The 22937-nt window shown below is 41.0% G+C and overlaps 2 protein-coding genes across 2 annotated transcripts; both read right to left on the bottom strand.

The window, feature by feature from the left end:
- Positions 1 to 5031: 5031 nt before the first annotated feature.
- Positions 5032 to 11618, bottom strand: LOC125224882. Its single transcript, XM_048128385.1, has 5 exons — positions 11470 to 11618; positions 9939 to 10200; positions 8871 to 9302; positions 8142 to 8326; positions 5032 to 6342 (listed from the first exon to the last, which is right to left on the bottom strand). Exons 2-5 carry the CDS (start codon positions 10147 to 10149, stop codon positions 5323 to 5325), a joined length of 1848 nt encoding a protein of 615 aa, XP_047984342.1. The 5' UTR covers positions 10150 to 10200; positions 11470 to 11618; the 3' UTR covers positions 5032 to 5322.
- LOC125224875 (protein enabled homolog) lies at positions 10300 to 11473 on the bottom strand. The gene is made up of 2 exons (XM_048128380.1): positions 11208 to 11473; positions 10300 to 10571 (listed from the first exon to the last, which is right to left on the bottom strand). The coding sequence occupies exons 1-2, from the start codon at positions 11416 to 11418 to the stop codon at positions 10300 to 10302; spliced, it is 483 nt and encodes a 160-aa protein (XP_047984337.1). The 5' UTR covers positions 11419 to 11473.
- Positions 11619 to 22937: the final 11319 nt, after the last annotated feature.

The following is a 22937-nucleotide window of genomic DNA, read 5'->3' as shown; positions in this document are numbered from 1 at the left end:
GCCTCGACCTCCGAAACGGCAAGTGTATTGGTGGTCTCGAGAAATCGCAGAACTTCGGTGCCGTGCCAACAAGGCGAGACGTCAGTACACTCGGTCCCGCCGACGAAGGAGGACCCGAGACGTCGACGAGGAGTCGCGGCTGTACAGCGCATACAGAGAGGCGGTCAAGACGCTGCAGATTTCCATCTGCGAAGCGAAGGCGAGCGCCAAAGCGGAGCTTCTCGAGACTCTAAACCGAAATCCATGGGGGAGGCCCTACAAGGCGGTCAGGGGCAAACTACGCCCCTGGGCCCCTCCCTTGACGGAGAGTCTCGAGCCTCGGTTGCTGGAGGTTGTTGTTTCTAGCCTGTTCCCGAACAGACCGGAGCACCAGCCCCCAGCAATGGCACCTCCCTGTCAGCGCGCTGGATATGAGGTTGCGGAAGTCGAGGTTCCTCCGGTAACGGAGGCAGAACTAGACGCAGCCGTGTTTAAGCTGAAAGCCAAAAACACGGCACCGGGTCCAGATGGGATCCCAGGACGTGTCCTGGCTCTGGCGCTGCGGGCCCTGGGGGAGAGATTTCGAGGACTACTGGACGCCTGTCTACAGTCCGGCCGATTTCCGACCATCTGGAAAACCGGCCGGCTCGTCCTCCTGAAAAAAGACGGGCGACCCGCGGATTCTCCATCAGCCTACCGTCCGATCGTGTTGCTCGACGAGGCTGACAAGCTCTTCGAGCGTATCATCTGCTGTCGCCTCGTCGAGCACCTCCGGGGAGTGGGACCCGATTTGTCCGAACACCAGTTTGGATTCCGAGAGGGCAGGTCGACAGTAGATGCGGTCGCGCGAATCAAAGCACTCTCAGATGAGGCGGTCGGCCACGGTGGGGTTCTCTTGGCGGTGTCCTTGGATATCGCCAATGCCTTTAACACTCTACCGTGGTCGTGTATTAGGGAAGCACTGAAACACCACAAAGTGCCCCCCTATTTGTGCCAAATAGTCGGGTCCTACCTTTCGGAGCGGTGTGTGGAGTACCCAGTCCGGGGCGGCGGGCTGACAAGGTGGGAGACATCGTGCGGTGTTCCACAGGGCTCGGTCTTAGGGCCGCTTCTGTGGAACATCGGGTACGACTGGGTCCTGCGGGGGGAGCTTCTACCGGGATCAAATGTGACTTGCTACGCAGACGACACGCTGGTCACATCCCGGGGAACCTCGTACCGGGAAGCAGCACGCCTTGCCACCGTGACGGTAGCACAGGTGGTGAGGCGCATAACGATGCTGGGTCTGGAGGTGGCGTTGCACAAGTCTGAGGCACTCTGCTTCCACACAGCCCGGAAGGCGCCGCCTGCTGAAGCCAGCATCGTTGTTGGTGGCACTCGAATCGAGGTCAAGTCCAACATGAAATATCTTGGACTTGTCCTTGACTCCCGCTGGAACTTCCGCGAGCACTTTGTCCGCCTGACCCCCCGACTCATGGCAGCATCGGCCGCACTGAAGCGACTGATGCCCAACATTGGTGGGCCGGAGGTTGCGAGCCGCCGTCTTTATATGGGGGTGGTGCGATCGATGGCCTTGTACGGGGCACCGATCTGGGCGGAGAACCTGGCGGCCCGAAATGTCGCTCTGCTGAAGAGGGCTCAGAGGGCGATGGCGATCAGCGTCGTACGCGGGTATCGCACCACCTCATACGATGCGGCGTGCTTACTAGCGGGAACGCCTCCTTGGAACCTGAAGGCGGAGGCCCAAGCGTCTCTGTATGAGTGGCGTAGGGACCTCCGGCTCCAGGAGTACCATCCTGCGCCCAGAGAAGTAGAGGCACAGAAGCTCCTCGTCCAGCAGTCCATAGTCCTCCAATGGGAGGAACAACTGGCTGAACGAGAGGAAGGACATAGGACTGTCGAGGCAATCCGGCCGGTCTTACAAGACTGGCTGGAGAGAGAATGGGGCTCATTAACCTTCCGGCTGGTGCAGGTGCTTACGGGTCATGGCTGCTTCGGTAGCTACCTGCACCGGTTCGCAAGACGGGAGGTGACAGCCGAGTGCCATCAGTGCAGATGTGACGAGGACACAGCGCAGCATACTCTGGAGGAATGCCCTGCCTGGGCGGAGCAGCGCCGGGACCTCGTGGCAGTGGTGGGAGACGACCTCTCCCTGCCGGCCGTGGTTAAGGCTATGGTCGCCAACGAGAGGTCGTGGAAAGCGGTCCTCTTCTTCTGCGAGGATGTAATGTCGCAGAAGGAGGCGGCGGAAAGGGAAAGGGAGGCAGACCCAGCTTCGCACCCTATCCGCCGTAAGCGCACAGGGGCCCGGAGAAGAGCTTATGCCCACCTCCTCCCCCCCACCTAGTGAAGTCTGGGCAGTGGCGCGGGGGCGTCACTGTCCATTACAAAGGCCGCACAGAGGAGGCGCGCGTGTAGCCCACATGCCGTTGAGGAGGCAGGGGTAGAGGTTCCTCTCTAGCCCTCACAGAGAAGGGCCCGCTGCAAGTGGTAGGGGCGGGCGGCGCCGGCGTGGTCACGGTTGCGTACTCAAGAGTTCCCGTGGCCACGCTCCATTGGCGGCGCGCAGGCATACCGTTGGTTTTTTAGTGGGTAGCGGCGCCTCTTGCCGAGTCCCACATAACCCGCACAACCTCCCCCAGGTGTGTGGGTATACATAAAGTATTTTTCCAACGCAAAAAAAAAAAAAAAAAAGGTTAGAACTGCGACCCCCCACAAAGACAAACTGCTACCAAAAAGTGGGTTAGGTTAGAACTGCGACCCCTACACAGACGAACTGATACGAAAAAGTGGGTTAGGTTAGATTAGAACTGCGATCCATACACAGACGAACTGCTACCAAAAAGTGGGTTAGGTTAGGTTAGAACTGTGACCCACACACAGACGAACTGCTACCAAAAAGTCGGTTAGGTTAGGTTAGACCTTCGACCCCCCACAAAGACAAACTGCTACCAAAAAGTGGGTTAGGTTAGAACTGTGACCCCTACACAGACGAACTGCTACCAAAAACTGGGTTAGGTTAGGTTAGAACTGCGACCCCTATACAGACGAACTGCTACCAAAAAGTGGGTAAGGTTAGGTCAGAACTGCGACCCCTACACAGACGAACTGCAACAAAAAGTGGGTTAGGTTAGGTTAGAACTACGACCCCCACACAGACGAACTGCTACCAAAAAGTGGGTTAGGTTAGGTTAGAACTGCGACCCCTACACAGACGAACTGCTACCAAAACCTGGGTTGGGTTAGGTTAGAACTGCGACCCCTACACAGACGAACTGCTACCAAAAAGTGGGTTAGGTTAGGTTAGAACTGCGACCCCCACACTGACGAACTGCTACCAAAAAGTGGGTTAGGTTTAGGTTAGGTTAGAACTGCGACCCCTACTCAGACGAACTGCTACCAAAAACTGGGTTAGGTTAGAACTGCGACCCCTACACAGACGAACTGCTACCAAAAAGTGGGTTAGGTTAGAACTGCGACCCCCACACAGACGAACTGCTACCAAAAAGTAGGTTAGGTTAGGTTTGAACTGCGACCCATACACAGACGAACTGCTACCAAAAAGTGGGTTAGGTTAGTTTAGAACTGCGACCCGTATACAGACGAACTGCTACAATAAGTGGGATTGGTTAGGTTAGAACTGCGACCCCCCCACACAGACTACTTTTAGGCCAATAGTATTTGAGTATCATTTTGTAATAAAATGCGGTAACAACATTGGTGCTCATTAATTATTTTTGGGTTGACAACGATTATTTTGGGTATTATGTACTTTAATAGCACGGCAAAATCTTACAATTTTGGTTTCCATTTACATTAAAATGGTGTTTTAATGTTGGTGATCATTTTAAAATTTTTGGGTAATTAGTTATTATTTCTTTAACAAAAGTTACAATATTTGGTTATCATTTTTCATTAAATTGGTACACTGATTTTGGTGCTCATTTACTAAAATTGGTGCTAGAATGGATTTTATTTGGTGTGAAATGTTACTAAATTAGGTGCTCAGTTAAACATAAGCCTTATTATTATAACACTCCGTCGTTTTTGCGTTGGTGGTTAAAAACAAGAAACCTCCTTCAAAACTATAATAAAACACAACTTTCTATGAAAATCGGTAAAGTGCGAGTCGGATTTCGACATTTCCATACAAAAAGGTCATGAGCGCCTGACGACATGTGATGGCAACCAACGTACACTAGATTTGTACTTTAAAGATTTTGCGTATATTTTGGAAACTATAAGAGATAGAGCAAATAGACTTCAGATTTTGGTTGTCGGTGGCACAATTTTTTTGTTTTCGTACATATACACCACTTTTTGGATCTATTAGGGCAATATTATGGTCAGTGCAGTTCTAAACAGTCTTAAGCGCCTCTTTTTTAGTAGGAACTTAAGTCATTTTGGCAAATGATTAAAATTTTTAACAATTTCTAAACAGAAATGAATTTCTTTCTACCTGTCCATGGCGCTCACAAAATTTCAAAACATTTAGTAAGTAATTGCAGCGGCAGTGAGTGAAAATCTCAATTTCAGTTTTTTTCTCTTAAGTCCGACTTACGCTTGACTGTGGATTTCTAATAGGTTTTCCTGTAATCTATAGGTAGAGGGCTATCTCGTGTATTTTTTTGAAAATTTTACGCTAAGTAGTTTCGGAGATAAGGGGGGGGGGAATGGTCATTTTTTGCTTATTTTCTTAAATTACTTCTAAATTACCAAAATAAAAACTATAAAAAAAATATATTTGAGATGCTTATAAAATGCTCTTTCATTTGATATATAGCACAATATAGTTCTAATAACTTTGATTTTTAATTTTCAATTTTACCCCCCAAAAGTGCCCCCTGTGATTAAATTTCGTTTAATTTAATTTAATTATATTACATGTCCGTCTTTAGGCCACAGGTTTACATACTTGTGCCAAATTTCAAGTAAATCGGTCTAGTAGTTTCGGAGAAATCGGCTGTTACAGAGGGACAGACAGACACGCGAGTGATCCTATGAGGTTTTTCCTCTTTGAGGTACGGAACCCTAAAAAGGCCATCAAATACGTGTGCTATTTCGTGACCAATTGGGTAGAATCTGGAGCTTGACCAGTTCGGGTCAGGGAGGGTTGTAATCACTCGGGCGAATCACATCGTTTAATAGTCATCGAACATCACTTACAGGTAAGTTCGTTTGATTATCTATTAAACTTCTGTGATTCGCCCTTCGTGATTACACTATACTTTACATGTAGATGTTTAGAGTTACACGAAATAGCAGATTAAATGAAACATGTATGTTTGAAAAATATAAATAAAACAAACGTTTACGTCAGTTTAACTGTAATCAACAGACACTTCAATTATTATTACCATGTAATATTGTACGAGCAAATACTTCGGACGAGTCCGCCAGAACATCTCTATTATAGAACCTAGCGAACGTCAAGGAATTATCTGACCAACCGGCGGTCTTCTTAATCAGTTCTATATTAACCCCGAGCCGGTTGGCTGCTGACGTACTTGCGTGTCTCGTACTATGCGATTTGAAGATCGATGTATCAATACCACTCTCGAGCAAAGTGGTTTTGATCCATCGACTCAAGGTCTGTGAACACACTTTTCTAAATGGTTTTTTAAAACTTGTAAAAAGAAAATCACAATCGCTTGGGCGATTGGTAGATGAGACAACCAAATAACGTTCTAAAGTCCTTGCAGGACAAATTGACTGATTTTCATCGAAATAAGGCAGAATCAGTTTTGGCTGAATGCGATTAACTGCGGATGTCTTAATCTTATCTGTAATGTTAATAATATATTTCTTATTACATTTATGAATATTACTTAGCTTGATTAACGATAAGGTTTGCACACGGTGTGCCGTAACTAATGCCAAAATAGTTATTAACTTCCTAGAAAGATGCTCGTAAGAAAGGCTTTCATTTGGATACCAACAACTTAAATGATTAAGAACGATTGAAGGGTCCCAAGTAAAATCATATCGTGGATTTGGAGACCGCAGTTTGTATACTCCCGTCATAAAACGTTTCACAGTTGGATTATTTATAACATTATTATTCAATATTAATGACAAAACTGCTTTCGCAGTATTAATTGATCCAAATTGACAACCTTGATTAAAAAGTAATGTGAAATAATCTAATACTTCTGCTACGCCGACATCAAAAATATCATAACATTTTTCCTTACAAAATATATACCATTTCTTTAAATAACAATTATATTGCTTAAGTGTGGTTTCTGTAAGTGACGCTAGCATGATGTCTGCCGCTTCTGCAGGAGTGCCTTGCCTCATGAACGCCGCCCGGACAACACTCCGGCAACCAGGGTAAGGCTCCTGTGCAGCTTGTGTTCGACACTGTAAGGGGAGACAATAAATTTGGTTTAGGTGGGAGTTCTATTCGTTCAGAAATCAATAATCTCTCAAAAAGAGGAAACCAGGGTTGTGTAGGCCATAGTGGCACAACAACAATGCCCTCCGCTTTATCTGTTATTATCTTTTGCAACATCCTAAGTATTAGACAAAATGGTGGAAAGGCGTAAAAGAAATACGACGACCAAGATATGGTAAACGCGTCGATATTGTACGCGTCAGGATCACGATGCCACGAAACAAATCTAGTACATTTTTTGTTTATTCGACTCGCAAAGAGGTCAATCTCTGGACTTTTGTTTTAAAAAATTACAAATTTTCCGAAAGGCACTGTCGGCTAGCTCCCACTCAATGTCTGCATGTTTCCGGCGTGATTCTGCATCTGCTATATCGTTGTTTTCTGAACGAACGTAAGAAGCAAATATATGTATATCGCGTTCCTCGCACCATTGCCATATCTGTCGGCTTAATTCACTCAGATGTGGGAATCGAACACCACCCATGTGATTGATATATGAAATCGCAGTGGTATTGTCTATCCTTAGCAAAATCTCACAATTTTTGTAATCTTTAGCAAATATTTTTAAACCAAAAAACGCGGCAGTTAACTCTAGACAATTAATGTGTTGCCCAAGCTCATGACTGGACCACTGACCACTGGATGTCATATCTGAGCAACTTGCTCCCCAGCCTGTTAGCGACGCATCAGAAAATATCTCTAATTGATAATTTCCTGTCTTGATCGGATTACTACATGTTTCTATATTATATATCCACCAATCTAGATCATCATCTAAGCTACCCGGAATGCTAATGTATTGATCATAGTCATCATTTTTACTTAAATAAAGAAATTTGATTCTTTCCAATCTCTTAGTATACAACCAGCCGTATGGTACTGCCGGACAAACAGAAACTAATAATCCTATCAAATGTGCGAAATTACGAAGTTTACATCTTCGAATGGATTTAAAGTATAAAAGTTCGTCTTTAATCCTCTCTTGTTTTTCGCATGGAATATTAATTGTCAAATTTGCAGAATTGAAACTAAACCCAAGAAAATTTGCCGTTCGACTTGGTGTACCTATTGATTTATCAACATTTATTGTAAATCCTAATGATTCTAACAAGTCTTTCGTTACATTAAAGTTATGTAAGCAGTTAGAATACGTGTCACCGAAGAGTAACAAGTCGTCTAAGTAAACGACTGATAAAAAACCTTGATTGCGCAAAAACTGCACAACAGGACGCATTAACTTCGTGAATTTGTACGGAGCAATATTTAGGCCGAATGGACATACCAAGAATTCGTATGTTTTGTTTTTCCAAAGAAATCGTAAATATTTTCTGTAATCAGGATCAATATTTATCGCAAAATAGGCGTCTTTCAAATCTATTGAACACATGTAAGCGTTTTTTGATAAAAGTCTCATTGCTGTCCTATAATCTTCGAGTTTGAAGTGCGGGGTACATATAAACTTATTCAATGATTTTAAATTTAGAATGAATCTATTTTTTCCATTACTCTTTTTAATAAGAAAAATACTGGACAAGAATTGATCCTGACACGGATCACATTCTTGTATGGCACCAGCACTAATAAGTTTTTTGACTTCCTCGTTCATACTCGTCTCGTGTGCAACCGACTCGGGTTTGTTAACAGGAATATTCGATTGAGATATATAATCCGATATTGGAATACGCACACCACGGACCCAAGACAATACGGTGGGATCCTTGGTAATGCCTAACCATACTTTATAAAAAAATTGAAGTCTACCAGCCTGAGGTTGTGTATCAGCATCCGATGCTAGCGGCGCGAGGTCCGGGTGTGCGGCCGCGGCGGCGGCGCTCGGCGGTCGCTCGCGCGGCGGGACGGCGGCGGCGGTCTGCGCCCGCCACGCGTGTAGCTCGTCCTCGCTGGCGTCTGGCGACTCTGGCGAGGCGGCGGCCGCGACGCCGACGACGGCTGCCCCTCCAGTTTAAAGCCCTCGATGTCGACGGTCCTGCTCCTGCCTGTTGGTGCTTGGGCGTCCATTTAGGCTTTGTGACAGTCGGTCTCAATTCTGCTCCGGTTTTAGTCATTGCTTTTATTGACTTCAGACTTTCTTGTAGTTCTTTACCAAAAAGCAAACTATCGCGCTTTAAGTCCTTAATATTATCCTTGATCTCCTTATTTAAACTAGGCACCAAGAAATTACGCCTGCTCTGAGTCTCTGAAAAATGTAAGTGACATAATAGTCTACCTGTATCGCTCAGTGACTTTATGATCCCCTGTTTGTTGTTGTCTAAAGTTGAATCTGTTGTCAAGATATTCGACAATGTATTTGCAACTCCTGTTATAATAGTCGAGAGCAACTTTTGTTTGTCACTTAGAATATTATCCCGTTTTAAAACATTATCATTACACGCCACCTTAATCTCGGGATTGAGTATAGGAGCTTGCGCTAATTTTAAATTTTCTGGTATTTCGTAACGTTTTAAAATATCATTCTTAATATCGTCCTTCATACCATTAACTAGAATGTCGGACCATCTCGTCGAGATATCGTCGTGAATGCAAGGACCAAATGTTTCTTCTTTTACGGGCTCATCGCCCAACAAACATAATAAACCGGGATCAAGCGCGGTCACAATCGGCGTAGATTCTTGTAAACCAATTTGTTCACCGGTCACCTGTGTGGTGGTAGCTGCGGATGTAGGCGCGGGAGCGGGCGCAGCCGGCGTGGTGGTCGCGGCCGCGGGCGCGCACGCCGGCGCGACGGCGGCGGCGGGTGCGGGAGGGGGCGCGGGGGCCGGCGCGTCCACCGCGCGGGGCCCGGCGGCGCTTCTATTCTGTATGACCACCGATCGCAGCCCGCCAGCAGCAGGCAGCGCACCCGACGTTGAAGCACCGACCTCATCATCGGTTAAGTCGTATACAGTATTGTTGGTCAATGGGGATTCTGTAACAATACGGTCAAATACCCTTCACAATGCTGCTCTAATTTCAGCAACAAAAAATAAGTGTCCATTATCTTTGACCCTTATCTCTAGACATAATGTCTTCAATCAGAGACCAACGCTTATACTGGTCAGACATCATAAGCGGCTCGGTGATCTTTGTGAATTGCCCATTTGGTAGGGTAATAGGTAGTGTTTCTACCGCCTACTTCCTCGATGTTGGATGTTATACTATAACTACGTACGTATCTACATACGTATCTACATATCTATATACCTACGTATAGTACACATATAAGCCGTTGTAATTAACGTAATTAATGTTCTTAGACATAGGCAGTCGTGCTACAGTCTCGCGGACTGTAGTCTAGACTGATAGCATTGACAATTTGCCGCAACCAGGTATTTTACCTATAGTATTCCGGCATAGCCTCACGGACTGATGCTCTAGGAATATATGTGCTTCCCTTTTACACAGCGATCAACCTCTCGGATTGAACTGAAGGTATAAATTAGGGTCGGTAATAGCCTTACAGACTATACTCATTGCACAATGTATCTATTTAATAAAACAAAGCTGGCATGTACATAGGACACATTCTATCAAATGATTAGACGAAGATAACTGAAAATCTTACCTTCATATTGCGAATCCTCTAGCAAGGGATCGGGCTCACCGATATCTTGGTCCGCATACTCATATTCATTATCTGTATATGAGGACGTACTAGGGCTATAACTACGATGACGGCGCCTGCGACGAATCTTCAATCTTTTCCTCTCGAGACTTCGGATTTTTCTTTCCAAGTAATCTTCCTCATCTTCCTCACGATGTTTGCGTTTTCCCATTTTATCCGCAAACACAAAACACTACACTAAACTTAGTAAAAACACAATTATTTCACTAACAAAGGAAAAGTACGTGCACGATGGCCGCGAAACCGGGATCAAGCGCGGTCACAATCGGCGTAGATTCTTGTAAACCAATTTGTTCACCGGTCACCTGTGTGGTGGTAGCTGCGGATGTAGGCGCGGGAGCGGGCGCAGCCGGCGTGGTGGTCGCGGCCGCGGGCGCGCACGCCGGCGCGGCGGCGGCGGCGGGTGCGGGAGGGGCGCGGGGGCCGGCGCGTCCACCGCGCGGGGCCCGGCGGCGCTTCTATTCTGTATGACCACCGATCGCAGCCCGCCAGCAGCAGGCAGCGCACCCGACGTTGAAGCACCGACCTCATCATCGGTTAAGTCGTATACAGTATTGTTGGTCAATGGGGATTCTGTAACAATACGGTCAAATACCCTTCACAATGCTGCTCTAATTTCAGCAACAAAAAATAAGTGTCCATTATCTTTGACCCTTATCTCTAGACATAATGTCTTCAATCAGAGACCAACGCTTATACTGGTCAGACATCATAAGCGGCTCGGTGATCTTTGTGAATTGCCCATTTGGTAGGGTAATAGGTAGTGTTTCTACCGCCTACTTCCTCGATGTTGGATGTTATACTATAACTACGTACGTATCTACATACGTATCTACATATCTATATACCTACGTATAGTACACATATAAGCCGTTATAATTAACGTAATTAATGTTCTTAGACATAGGCAGTCGTGCTACAGTCTCGCGGACTGTAGTCTAGACTGATAGCATTGACAATTTGCCGCAACCAGGTATTTTACCTATAGTATTCCGGCATAGCCTCACGGACTGATGCTCTAGGAATATATGTGCTTCCCTTTTACACAGCGATCAACCTCTCGGATTGAACTGAAGGTATAAATTAGGGTCGGTAATAGCCTTACAGACTATACTCATTGCACAATGTATCTATTTAATAAAACAAAGCTGGCATGTACATAGGACACATTCTATCAAATGATTAGACGAAGATAACTGAAAATCTTACCTTCATATTGCGAATCCTCTAGCAAGGGATCGGGCTCACCGATATCTTGGTCCGCATACTCATATTCATTATCTGTATATGAGGACGTACTAGGGCTATAACTACGATGACGGCGCCTGCGACGAATCTTCAATCTTTTCCTCTCGAGACTTCGGATTTTTCTTTCCAAGTAATCTTCCTCATCTTCCTCACGATGTTTGCGTTTTCCCATTTTATCCGCAAACACAAAACACTACACTAAACTTAGTAAAAACACAATTATTTCACTAACAAAGGAAAAGTACGTGCACGATGGCCGCCACACAAAACGTGTATGAAATACCCCCAATTTAGGCGAGATATTTTTTTGTTAAAAATGTTACTCTAAAATTGTGTACGATGGCAGCACATTCGCGTGCTACTACATGTAAAGTATAGTGTAATCACGAAGGGCGAATCACAGAAGTTTAATAAGGTCCGACACAGATAAAATAATAATAATCTGTGTTGAAAAAAATCATTGCTCTATCTTCAAAAACCAGGGAGGAAATAGTCGAGAGCATTTGTATGGAGAATTGACCCCTCCTGTATCGTATTAATGAGTACATTCAAAGCCATTGACAACAGGGTGGCTAGCCGAATGGCACAATCGCTCACGAAACGCTCACGAAACGAAGCGCTAGTAGATATCTATCTCTATCGCGCTTGCGTATTGGCGCGACAGAGCCAGCGGCGTATCGCTTTCGTTTGGCGTCGGAGAAATGCCATTCGGCTACGGGGCCAGGGGTGGTTGTATTCGTTGTCATAACTTAATCAATGCATTTAGGTCACATAGACATTACACTAATGTTGCACATCTGTACATTTATTGTAGGTACATGTTGAGAAAAATGTACAGGGACAGGGACAAGTTTCCGTTGTCCCCACCAAGAAAACTTGGCCGAACCGCAGTGAGGAATGACGACATACATCACATGCTGTGCCGCTCTGACGCAATCATTTTCTTTCCAGTAGTTACGGGACAAAATTTTTCACGAACCTAGTTGCAATAAGGTAGATATTGTTATGATTTATGACGATACTTAGTTACGTTGGTTTAATTTGTCAAACATGAGGGGTTTTATTTTGCACACCGTTACAGTCTATCTTGGCAAGTCGTTTCGTCGGCAAGTTGATTATTATATTATTGAAGCAATGTAGCATTTAAGTACCTGATTACAATAACATGCCTGTTTTGTCAATAGGGGAAGGCAGAGCACGTGACTCTGCTTAAGTCTTAAATCACTTTTAGCAATTAAGGGGTTGAAAGAAAACACAATTTTGACATTGATATTGCAGTGACTGGTTGCTAACCCACCGCTCACATAAGAATTGAACCCACGTCCCACAGTCAATTTCTACAACGCCCGCGGGAGGCAAGGGGTGACTTATTTCATCACTAAAAAGGAAATGTAATTAAACTAATTAAATACTACCTCACACTGCAATGTCACAATTTGGATTTCTTTCAACCCCTTTTTGCCAAGAGTAGCACTGAAACTTAGTTAGTTCATGTGCTCAGCATACCCCTTTATGGGATACAGGCGTGATTATATGTATGTAAATACTAACTATGTGTAGAAACATGATGAGAAATTAAAAATCCCTACTTGTATCTACTAAAGTGTAAACTCAGAATAAATTAGAGATTTCATTGATCCATGCTGTAGATAGATTTGCAGACTAAGATCTCTTGGTATAATATCGATCCAGAAGCCGTGAATTCAGTATTCAGTATTCACATAAAGTAGTGATTATTCCACTTTTAAATATATTCTGAGCTTGATATCATCGATTACAAACGTTTCCGATTGTTAAAAAAATAATTTTAAATATCTACGTAATGTATAATATAATATATGTTGGCAGATCGATGAGTCTATCTAAGCAGGTCGTACGTTGAAAATATTGTCCTCATTCCCTAAGTCGACCCTGGATCTCGTTCTTATAGGTGTCAATTGGTTCCCACAAAGTCTTGAGTCATAATGTATCATTTGTCCACATTTCTGTTAGTCATAAACAATTCGGTTTTTCTCAGAAACGCGTAACTTTCCAGGAGTGCCATATAACCTAATCTAGCTATTAATGATGACTTTCAATCATTACGTCAAACAAAGGGATCCGTGTTATCATACATTCACTGTATGTAATCCTCCATGTCAAAGTTGAAGAAATTAGACAAAAACTCGATGCAGAAATGATGTGTTATGGGTACTTACTGTTCCTCGTAGGGTTGTTGTGTGTATGGAAGTTTCTAACGTCGCGGCTCACGCGTCTCCAGGGCACAGCGCTACAGCGAGTTTTCTCAATAACAAACTTTTTTAATTTGATTGCTTCAAAAGAATATCATAACTGTACTGGAAACTGCGGGATAAATAATGTACTATTCAGGTAAATGTAATAGGACTAAAAGGTATTAAGAATATTTTTGTGGTGCCTGAATGGTGATGCGCTAGCGGTAATCGGTTTTAGTGTCACATCCGCGCGACCAATTTGTATGAAGTTGATGTCGTCCGCTGCCGTCCACACACAAAACACTCCCTGAAGTTAACAAATATTAGTCCAGTGCGGATGGCTCCGCGCGGTCGGTCCGCGTGAGACTAAACTAAAACCAGTCATAATATCGTAAGAGAAGATAGATATTGTAAAGTGTGTATGTCTGTTTCTTTGTCCGTCTTTCACGACAAAACGGAGCGACGAATTGACGTGATTTTTTTAAGTGGAGATAGTTAAAGGGATGGATAGTGACATAGGCTACTTCTTGTCTCTTTCTAACCCTCCACTTCCCTAAAATAGGGAGTGGAAGTTTGTATGGGAATACTGCAATTTTCAAAATAACGCGAGCGAAGCTGCGAGCAAAAGCTAGTGACGTTAAAACATGACAAGCTTGCAAATTGTAGACTACTTTTTTCATTTCGCATGCTCTGTAATGTGTGACAAAAGGTTAAGTATATGTTTATATTTTTTTCTTTTTTCATGTGAAACATAACGAGAGTATTTACCAACATAAGTGAAGTGAAAGGTATCAATTTAGCTTTAGAGTATTGGCGCTTGAACGCAGCGTATTACCACATCTCGGACACTGGCGATCAAATATTTGAAAGAGGCGCGTTCCTAGCACACATTCTAAGCTCGTGTAGGTGAACGCATACCATGCTTATATGAGTGAGATATGACAGGTCGACTGTTCGCGTTTTTGACAGGCAGTAACTGTGAGGTAACCGAGAGGGGGTGGGCGGCACTTTCAGTGGGGAGCGGGAGTGGCCATACTGTACGATAGTACTCTTCCGCCACCGCAAGACACATCCGCAAGGTTGCGGGTCACAACTGGATGAGACTAGGACCGGGATACATGGCGTACTAGAAGAGAGGACTATGCTCAGTAGTGGGCGATAAAGGGCTGACATGATGATGATGATGATGAGTACTCTTTATTATACTGTGGTATTACTACTTCGATTGAACTGATATTTCATCATGTTGGAAATTGTACTCATGGTTAATAATCTACTATTGCAAAACATGTTCGTATCTTTACCTTGTTAAACGCCGAGATATTTATTTTATAAGGAAGGAAAAAACCGGCTTCTATTCCCGGCTTCAATCCATTGCGTGAGAAGTCCCTGTAAACATACAAAGCAGACGAAGTATTACATTTAATTATACGGTCGGAATGACTTATGTTAGCTTATCGCAGCTCTTGGTACCTCCTAATAGCTACTCTTCCGACTAATGGAAAAACGTATCGGCATAGAAAATAACGTTCTTGATACTTTTAATGGATGTGAAATAGCTTTCCATTTATTACCAATTGTTAACGTAATTATAGTATATTCCGTTTGTAATGTATAGTGACTGAAACCACCAGTTACTTATTTCATTTGTCAAAGTGGCACAGTACATGTCACGTTCGGTTTTATATGTCAAAAAGGATGTGAAAGGAGGTTTTAGTTGTAATAAACGTACTTTGCTACTTGAGTCTGTTCGGAAAATAAAGAGTCGACGAGTCGTGGAATGTATTGGACCCCATACATAATAATAGGTTTCGTTTTATGATTAGAGTGGCTTATACGAGTATCATTGTTTATTGATTATTTATATGATATTACGCAAAACTTTACATAGATAGATAATACCTCTTTGAACTATGAAAACCGCTTGGTTGCTAAAATAAATAATAATAAATATTGGGGGACACCTTACACAAATCAACCTAGCCCCAAAATAAGCAAAGCTTATACTATGGGTGCTAGGCGACGATATATATACTTATATAAAGAAATACATACTTATATACATAGAAAACATCCATGACTCAGGAACAAATATTTGTGTTCATCACAGAAATAAATGCCCTTACCGGGATTTGAACCCGGGACCGCGGCTTAGCAGGCAGGGTCACTACCAACTACGCCAGACCGGTCGTCAAAAATAACTATTGTAGAGGGAAATTTTTGAAACTTTTTTTTTGGCTTCATAACTTTTTTTAGACTATTTAGGAGCTAAATATATCCACAGCTCCCGGATCAGCAATGCAGGGACGAGAAGTTTCCAAAGTTGCAGAACTTTCCTCATGAGAATTTTCGGTAACTTCTGAGAATGTTCTCGAGAACGAGAATTTATCAAAATACTTAGTAACTTTGTAGTTTATACCATGATTTCGTCGGACAGCAAGTCAAGACGTAGTCCTGTGGTAGTGCGGTAGTGGGCTTCGTATGCCGAATTGCCGATGTTCTCAGGTTCGATCCTGACAGCGATCTTTTTTTTTTATATTTTGACATGACCAAAGACAGGCATCAAGAAATAATCGTTCGGTACCTAATTTAAAAAAGTCAGGACTAAAACTGTGAAGTCTGAAAGTCGAAATGTTCCCTGAAGCATAGTGAGAATTTAAGCAACTTATTGGTAACTTATCACTTATCAACAAAATAGATAACTGTAATAGTCAATATTATATTGTATAATAACATATAGTTTTATATTATGCCCATTTCAACTTTATTTCAAGTATATTATCTCGTTTAAACAATAAATTTCATGTTGCAGGAATGTTCTGCGAACATTCTCGAGAATGTTTCCGCTTTTTGGGAATGTTCTGCAATTTCTACATTACTACCCCGGATGTACCCTAAATATGCAAGTGAAAGGTGAGGGGTTTAGAAGAACGTTGTTTTTCACTTATAGGTATCTCGAAAACTATGCGTCCTAGCAAGAATTATTTATACAGGATTCACAATCTTTTCATATTCATACTTAAGTCATAACTCATTTTTAAGCGCCATCTATTAAATACCATAACTACACTGATGATTCCTACAATATTTTTATTTTCAGAATGTATGTTACCGTGATATCATGATATTAAAATAAAGAAATATGTAATTTGATGTTAAAAACAATAAAAAATAAAAACACGCAAAATGTATTTGGGGAACATATGACTTTGACCACTTCCAGGCTGCGAAACAGCGCCATCTAGTTTTAAACCTTCTGGGCTCATACATTTCAGGGGTACGCTTTTTTGTACGGGCTTTGTCTGTCCCGGTATTATGTCGTCCTTGGTCCTATAGACATGATGATTATGAAACAATCATTCTATGGTTTAGTAGGTATGTGAGATAGTGCTTCATTATGCCAGTATATCATTGCCATAATAATCAATACTTAGTGATAACTGGATGGTGATAAGCAATAATGTGTCAACCCACAAAAACTAAAAAAATGAGATTTTAATGCCATGTTATAGCTGGATTTTTAAACTTCTATTTGCAAAAATGACCTTTTCATTTTGAAAATTTTCACTATCCCAAAAGTAAAAAAATAGGTTAACACAAATCCTTTATCGTGTGTTGCCTGTTTTGCATTAATGTGTCAAGAACCTTAACTTATTATAGTAATTGGCAGAAGACATATTTAAATTACAATAATGTGTTATGAGGGTTGACTCAACGATTTTTTTACACTTGACTCATTCTTGCAAAACGCAAAAAAATACATAGTTACCCACTATGAGACTTGAATGATTATTGCAAAATGATATTTTATTCGTTGTTTTATGCTACGACCCGTGTTATAAAACATAAGTCATTATTATTAAATTATATTCGGGTCATAAATTGTTCGTTTTTGGTGTAAGTACCATGACACTATATTGTAAAATATAACTGTTCATATTAATTTATGTTTGAATAAGTTATGACTTAGTCCATTAGTCCAGTGCACATGAATGGTAAATTCAATACGAAATTGAACATTTTAAGTCATGAATATACATATTCGTTATTATAATTTGCAAACATTTTTTAAAAGTACGTATTTATATAAAAATCTAATATAAGCTACTATTTTTTTATAATTACTAATTACATTAAGTCGTGTTAATGTATGCATAAAAATATTGTTTGATTTTTGAATACTTACTGAATGGTAGTTTATTATTTTGTTAAAGATATTTTATGTTTTGTTCTTGTACAAGTCGTGAGTTATTCATAATTTAAATGACTTAGTCTATTTTATAGCGTAAAAAAATATTTTGTTGTATATTTTAGATAAGTAGTTTATTTTTTTTAAAGATAATTATTTGGTTTTTGTAACGATTTTTTTTTGAAAAAGCACAGATAATTTAAATATGTGTCTAGAAATGATCATTACTCTAATAGTTAATTTATAGTATTTTATTCAACAGGCGTTTAAAGGAGGTCAAGAAATATGAGTGGCGTACTTTCCACGAGTATTTTGGAGTCAGTTAAACACCATTGCATACAATACTTTTACAACGACCATGCACTTAGTTTTTAATAGTTTTTTTTTTAATAATTCTCGCGAAATTCACACTGTTTCCTGTATTGCAAAGGTTTGCACTGTCAGCTCAGCTGCCCAAAGTCTTCCCGCGCACACACGCAGTATCGTTAATGTAATGCGTTGCCATGATTACAGAACCAAACAATATGTTTTCAGTTTTTTCGATACGCACAATCCTGTAAATGACGAATAACAGTTCGGGAGTAGAAAAATCATTAAAAGGTTTGATTAATAAATAATGTATTGATTCCTACATACCTAATAACATAAGTGACCATGACTGATATGTTACCTACTTAACACTTATAAAGTTAAAAAAAAAATAGGTAGAGTATTTTACAACAACAATTTATGTGCTTTAACATGTTTATTTAAGACTCATTGATATTTTTAAACAATTAGCAAAAGTGGGTTAAGTATCATAACACAGTCTTGAAAAAGTTTGACGTCGTCGAACAATTCGCAATAAAAGAAAAGGCCATTATTTCGTCAAATTGAAGTTTGTTTTGAAATTAAGCTACAATAATTACTACTACTGAACGTATTATAGCTGAAAAACACAACAATCTATATATTGGGTTGGTAAGAAAGTAATGAGCGAATCTTAACCAATATTGTAATTTTTATATAATTTATTATTTTAATCATTTATCAAAAATATAACGGCCTTCGTTATCTACTACTTGTCTCCATCGTTCTGATAAAGAATGAATAGCATCGGCGAAGAAGTTCTTAGGTTTAGATTAAAAAAACTCAGCTATGTACTGTAGTAGATGGGCTTGATCATCGAACTTTTTTTCATTCAAGGCATTGCTTAGCGATCTGAACAATGCGTAATCCGTATGTGCCAAGTCTGGAGAGTACGGTGAATGAGGTATCACTTTCCAACCTAGCTCCAATAGCTTTAGCCGAGTCACTTTTGCAATGTGTGGGCGAGCATTGTCGTGTAAGAAAAAAACTTTAGCATGCTGTGGACGATTCTGACAGATTTTTTGGTTTAAATTTTCAAGCTGATTACAGTATACTGATGCGGTAACAGTCATTCCACTTGGTAGGAGTTCCCAGTGAATAATACCATGAATATCCTACCAAACGGACAGCATAACTTTTTTCGGGTGAGGCTCTGTTTTTGGTGCCTCTATTCCTTTTTCGTTTGGAGCTAGCCACTGATGTTTCGGTGTGTGATTTATATATAAGACCCATTTTTCATCTCCAGTGATAAGATGGTCCAAGCAGTTGAATGTGCGGCGAAAAGACAGAAGTTGTATGCAGATATCGGCACGGCGGTTTAGTTGATGTCTATCAAGTTCGTGCGGTATCCAAACACTGTATTTGTAGTTTTTTCCCAACTCGTGTAAAAGTGTTTCTATGGTGACATGAGAGCAGCCTAACTCGGTAGCAAGAGTACGACTCGTTAGCCTCGGATCTCCTTCAATTAAGGTTTTTAATTTGGCTACATCAATCTTCACCGGTCGACCAGACTTAGGTTGATCTGATAATGAAAAGTCGCCACTACGAAACCGCTGGAACCATCGTTTCGCCGTGGCCTCAGACACAACTTCAGGAGCAACACGCTGACATATATTACGCACTGCTTCGGCGGCTGAATGGCCAGACTGAAATTCATATAGTAAGCAATGCCTTACATGCACTTTTAATTCGTCCATTTTCTTCCTTATATTAGCTCGGCGACAGCTAGTGAATGACTGACGAGAAACTGTGCGACTCGCCCTTTATATACTTTCGACCATAGAAGATTCTAGAACTCTCTCAAAAATTTTATGTGGAATTCAATCGATCGCTCATTACTTTCTTACCAACCCAATAAAAACAATTTTTTTAAAGAGAAACACAAAAAAATGAGAAAAAACCTTTAGACGCCATTTTCTCAAAATGGTTGGCGTGTGGGTTGACACATTGTTGCTTATCAGCATCCCTGATAAGTTATGCACATTTAAGATCTAGATGTAATTTCAGGGTCCTCGTGCAACTATCTAAAACTATATATAGGTAAAATCTCTTGTTAGAATAGCTTCCGAAAAACATAGGATAAACCTTGTTGTATTTTCTAACTTTTTCTAACTTGAGTATTTATAAACCCCTGTATACTCTAGTGACTTTTCTACTATTATTGCTTAGGTACACTAGGTATACATATTGCATACATAATTATACTTGGTGAATGTGGCTTGTTAGTTTAGCATGCGCTGTGTGCAGACGATATTAAACCGAACGTGGGCAAACCAATACCCATTCGATACTGAAATGTGTAGTGGTCTTTATAGATTCCCGGCGAATAATCAGTAGTCCGTAATCACTGACTATGCATGAGGACTGGTTACATTAATAGACACTGTCAATACAGATATACAGATAAATGATGTACAAAAAACCGGCCAAGAGCTGGTCGGGACACGCTCAGTCTAGGGTTCCGTAGTTTCCCGTATTTAAAAAAAACTGTTCTACGTATCAGGTCTCAAGTTCTACTTTTATGATTTTTTTCATATTTTTTAAACTTATGGTTCAGAAGTTAGAGCCCCGGGCACACATTTTTGTTTTACTTTTATAGCGATTATTTCCGAAAATATTAACAATAATATCAAAAAATATTTTCGTAAAGCCCTATTCATTTTTAGGGTTCCGTAGTCAAATAGGAACCCTTATAGTTTCGCCATGTCTGTCTGTCCGTCCGTCCGTTCGTCCGTCCGTCCGCGGATAATCTCAGTCAGTAACCGTTAGCACTAGAAAGCTGAAATTTGGTACCAATATGTATATCAATCACGCCGACAAAGTCCAAAAATAAAAAATGGAAAAAAATGTTTTATTAGGGTACCCCCCCCCCCCCCTACATGTAAAGTGGGGGCTGATATTTTTTTCATTCCAACTCCAACGTGTGATGTATTGTTGGATAGGTATTTAAAAATGAATAAGGGTTTACTAAGATCGTTTTTTGGTAATATTAATATTTTCCGAAACTTTATAAAGACTTTCTAGGAAAATTATTTTGAACTTGATAGGTTCCTTAGTTTTTGAGAAAAATACGGAAAACTACGGAACCCTACACTGAGCGTGGCCCGACACGGCCGGTTTTTTAAATACCTGTCACACGTTAGAGTTGAAATGAAAAAAAAAATCACTCCCCAATTCTTTACATGTAGGAGGCGTATCCTAATAAAACATTTTTTTTTAATTTTTTATTTTACCACTTTGTCGGCGTGATTGATATACATATTGATACCAAATCTCAGCTTTCTAATGCTAACGGTCACTGAGATTATCCGCGGACGGACAGACATGGCGAAACTATGAGGGTGCCTAGTTGACTACGGAACCCTAAAAAGAAAATTTTAAATAAAAGTAAAAATATTGAACACGATTTAATATAACTTTGTCGTAAAATGGCAATTAGATTTAATTGCCCCAGTGAAACTCTTCAACTCGTAATTTGGGGCCACGGGTCGCGGTTTCCACAGAATCAAGTAAGCACACCCTTACATCCTTTTCTTAATAAAGTTTTCAGGAGCCCTTTAAATTTTCAAGTAAGTTTAAGCACATTACAGACAATTTACTGGATGACATCATTTTAGAATAAATGTTTGAAAATATATATAATTAATGAATTAGGCGATATGAAATGTGCACGTCTTCACCACATTGAATGCGTGCTCCTAATATCGGTCTATTGTGCAGTGTGATGTAAGTGTGTGTGTGAAGCTGAGTCAAAGGCGAGAGGCGAGAAGCGAGGCCGCCGCCTTGCAAAGCGACGTGAGAGATGACTTTCAATATGAAATTGAATTCCGCGGTTCATTGATTTTCAATTTGTTAGGGAGTACTCCCACCATTTACCAGACACCGAGGATATCGAAGACTATTGTAAATCTTTAAGGAATTTTTTAGTTCGAACTTAAGAAACGATGCAAAATGTAAGTACGTAAATTGTAAAAAAACATGATTGTAAAGGAGGATCGTATTCTTATACTATGAGATTGCACAATGGAAGTACCAACATACAAGCCGCTAGTTGTTATATATAGTTATTAGCAATTTCCTACCTTTTTAGGGTTCCGTACCAAAAGATAATGGTGCAATGGTGTAATATTTGTCTGTCACAACATTTGGAAAAAAATCTTTTATCACCAATATTTTCGCCAATATTTTTATGTTTTACCTTTTGTTTAAGAAGAAAGGACATAATTATATTAGTGGCCTTAGGGCCACTTGCACCAACGAATATGGATTATATATGGATTTTGACAGATGACAGCGCACTAACCCTGAGTTAAGTGGTTGGTACAAGTGGGCCTTATTAGTGTAAATAGTTATCGTCACTACATTAAAAAAAAAACTTGTATCTTCGTCTGTCAATGAAAAGAAAATTGTAGTAAGTACCTATGTATGGAATGCATATAGACTTACTGCGTTGTAATTTTGAGGAACAGCGTGAGATTCGAGATTTTTTAAAAGTAGTGACGTTATGATAGTAGATAGGTTTTTAATAGATGGCGCTAACAAACGGAGTTACGATGCGTCAATCCTCATCTTTACTTATGTATACTTACTACAATGAGTCAAAACTGATCACTACCCAATTACAGTAAGATGGGTGGAATAAAATACAAACATGGTAACGATCGCCTAAAATAGATCTTGCCTTAAGCAATTCTGTGGAAAGGAAATGTGTGTTTCCCATGATTTATGTCCCAAAAGAGGCGAGAGGTGGCTCATATATGAACCCGCCTGCCCGCTGGCGATAAGCCGCGTCTGTACCTACGGCTAAAGAAGAAAATAAACAGACTGACCTTTCAACCAATAACGCCGAGCGCACGTACTTGGGAAAAAGAACAGTTTTTTCTGAGAACAGCGAGCATTTTTACTTTACTTTCGGGTATAAATAAACAAATAAAATGTGTA

This window comes from Leguminivora glycinivorella, chromosome 1 (assembly GCF_023078275.1).
Source record: "Leguminivora glycinivorella isolate SPB_JAAS2020 chromosome 1, LegGlyc_1.1, whole genome shotgun sequence".
In the NCBI taxonomy this organism is placed as follows: domain Eukaryota; kingdom Metazoa; phylum Arthropoda; class Insecta; order Lepidoptera; family Tortricidae; genus Leguminivora; species Leguminivora glycinivorella.
This window is presented reverse-complemented; position numbering and strand designations above follow the sequence as displayed.

What these genes read in the sequence shown, in the direction of transcription:
- LOC125224882 (XM_048128385.1), bottom strand. Translation starts at nt 10,149, where the DNA reads ATGGGAAAACGCAAACATCGTGAGGAAGATGAGGAAGATTACTTGGAA. An exon ending in AGAGGATTCGCAATATGAAG is followed by an intron (nt 9,303 to 9,938) that starts GTAAGATTTTCA and finishes GTATTGTTACAG; the next exon opens with AATCCCCATTGACCAACAAT. An exon ending in ATGCTGATACACAACCTCAG is followed by an intron (nt 6,343 to 8,141) that starts GCTGGTAGACTT and finishes CTCCCCTTACAG; the next exon opens with TGTCGAACACAAGCTGCACA.
- LOC125224875 (XM_048128380.1), bottom strand. Translation starts at nt 11,418, where the DNA reads ATGGGAAAACGCAAACATCGTGAGGAAGATGAGGAAGATTACTTGGAA. An exon ending in AGAGGATTCGCAATATGAAG is followed by an intron (nt 10,572 to 11,207) that starts GTAAGATTTTCA and finishes GTATTGTTACAG; the next exon opens with AATCCCCATTGACCAACAAT.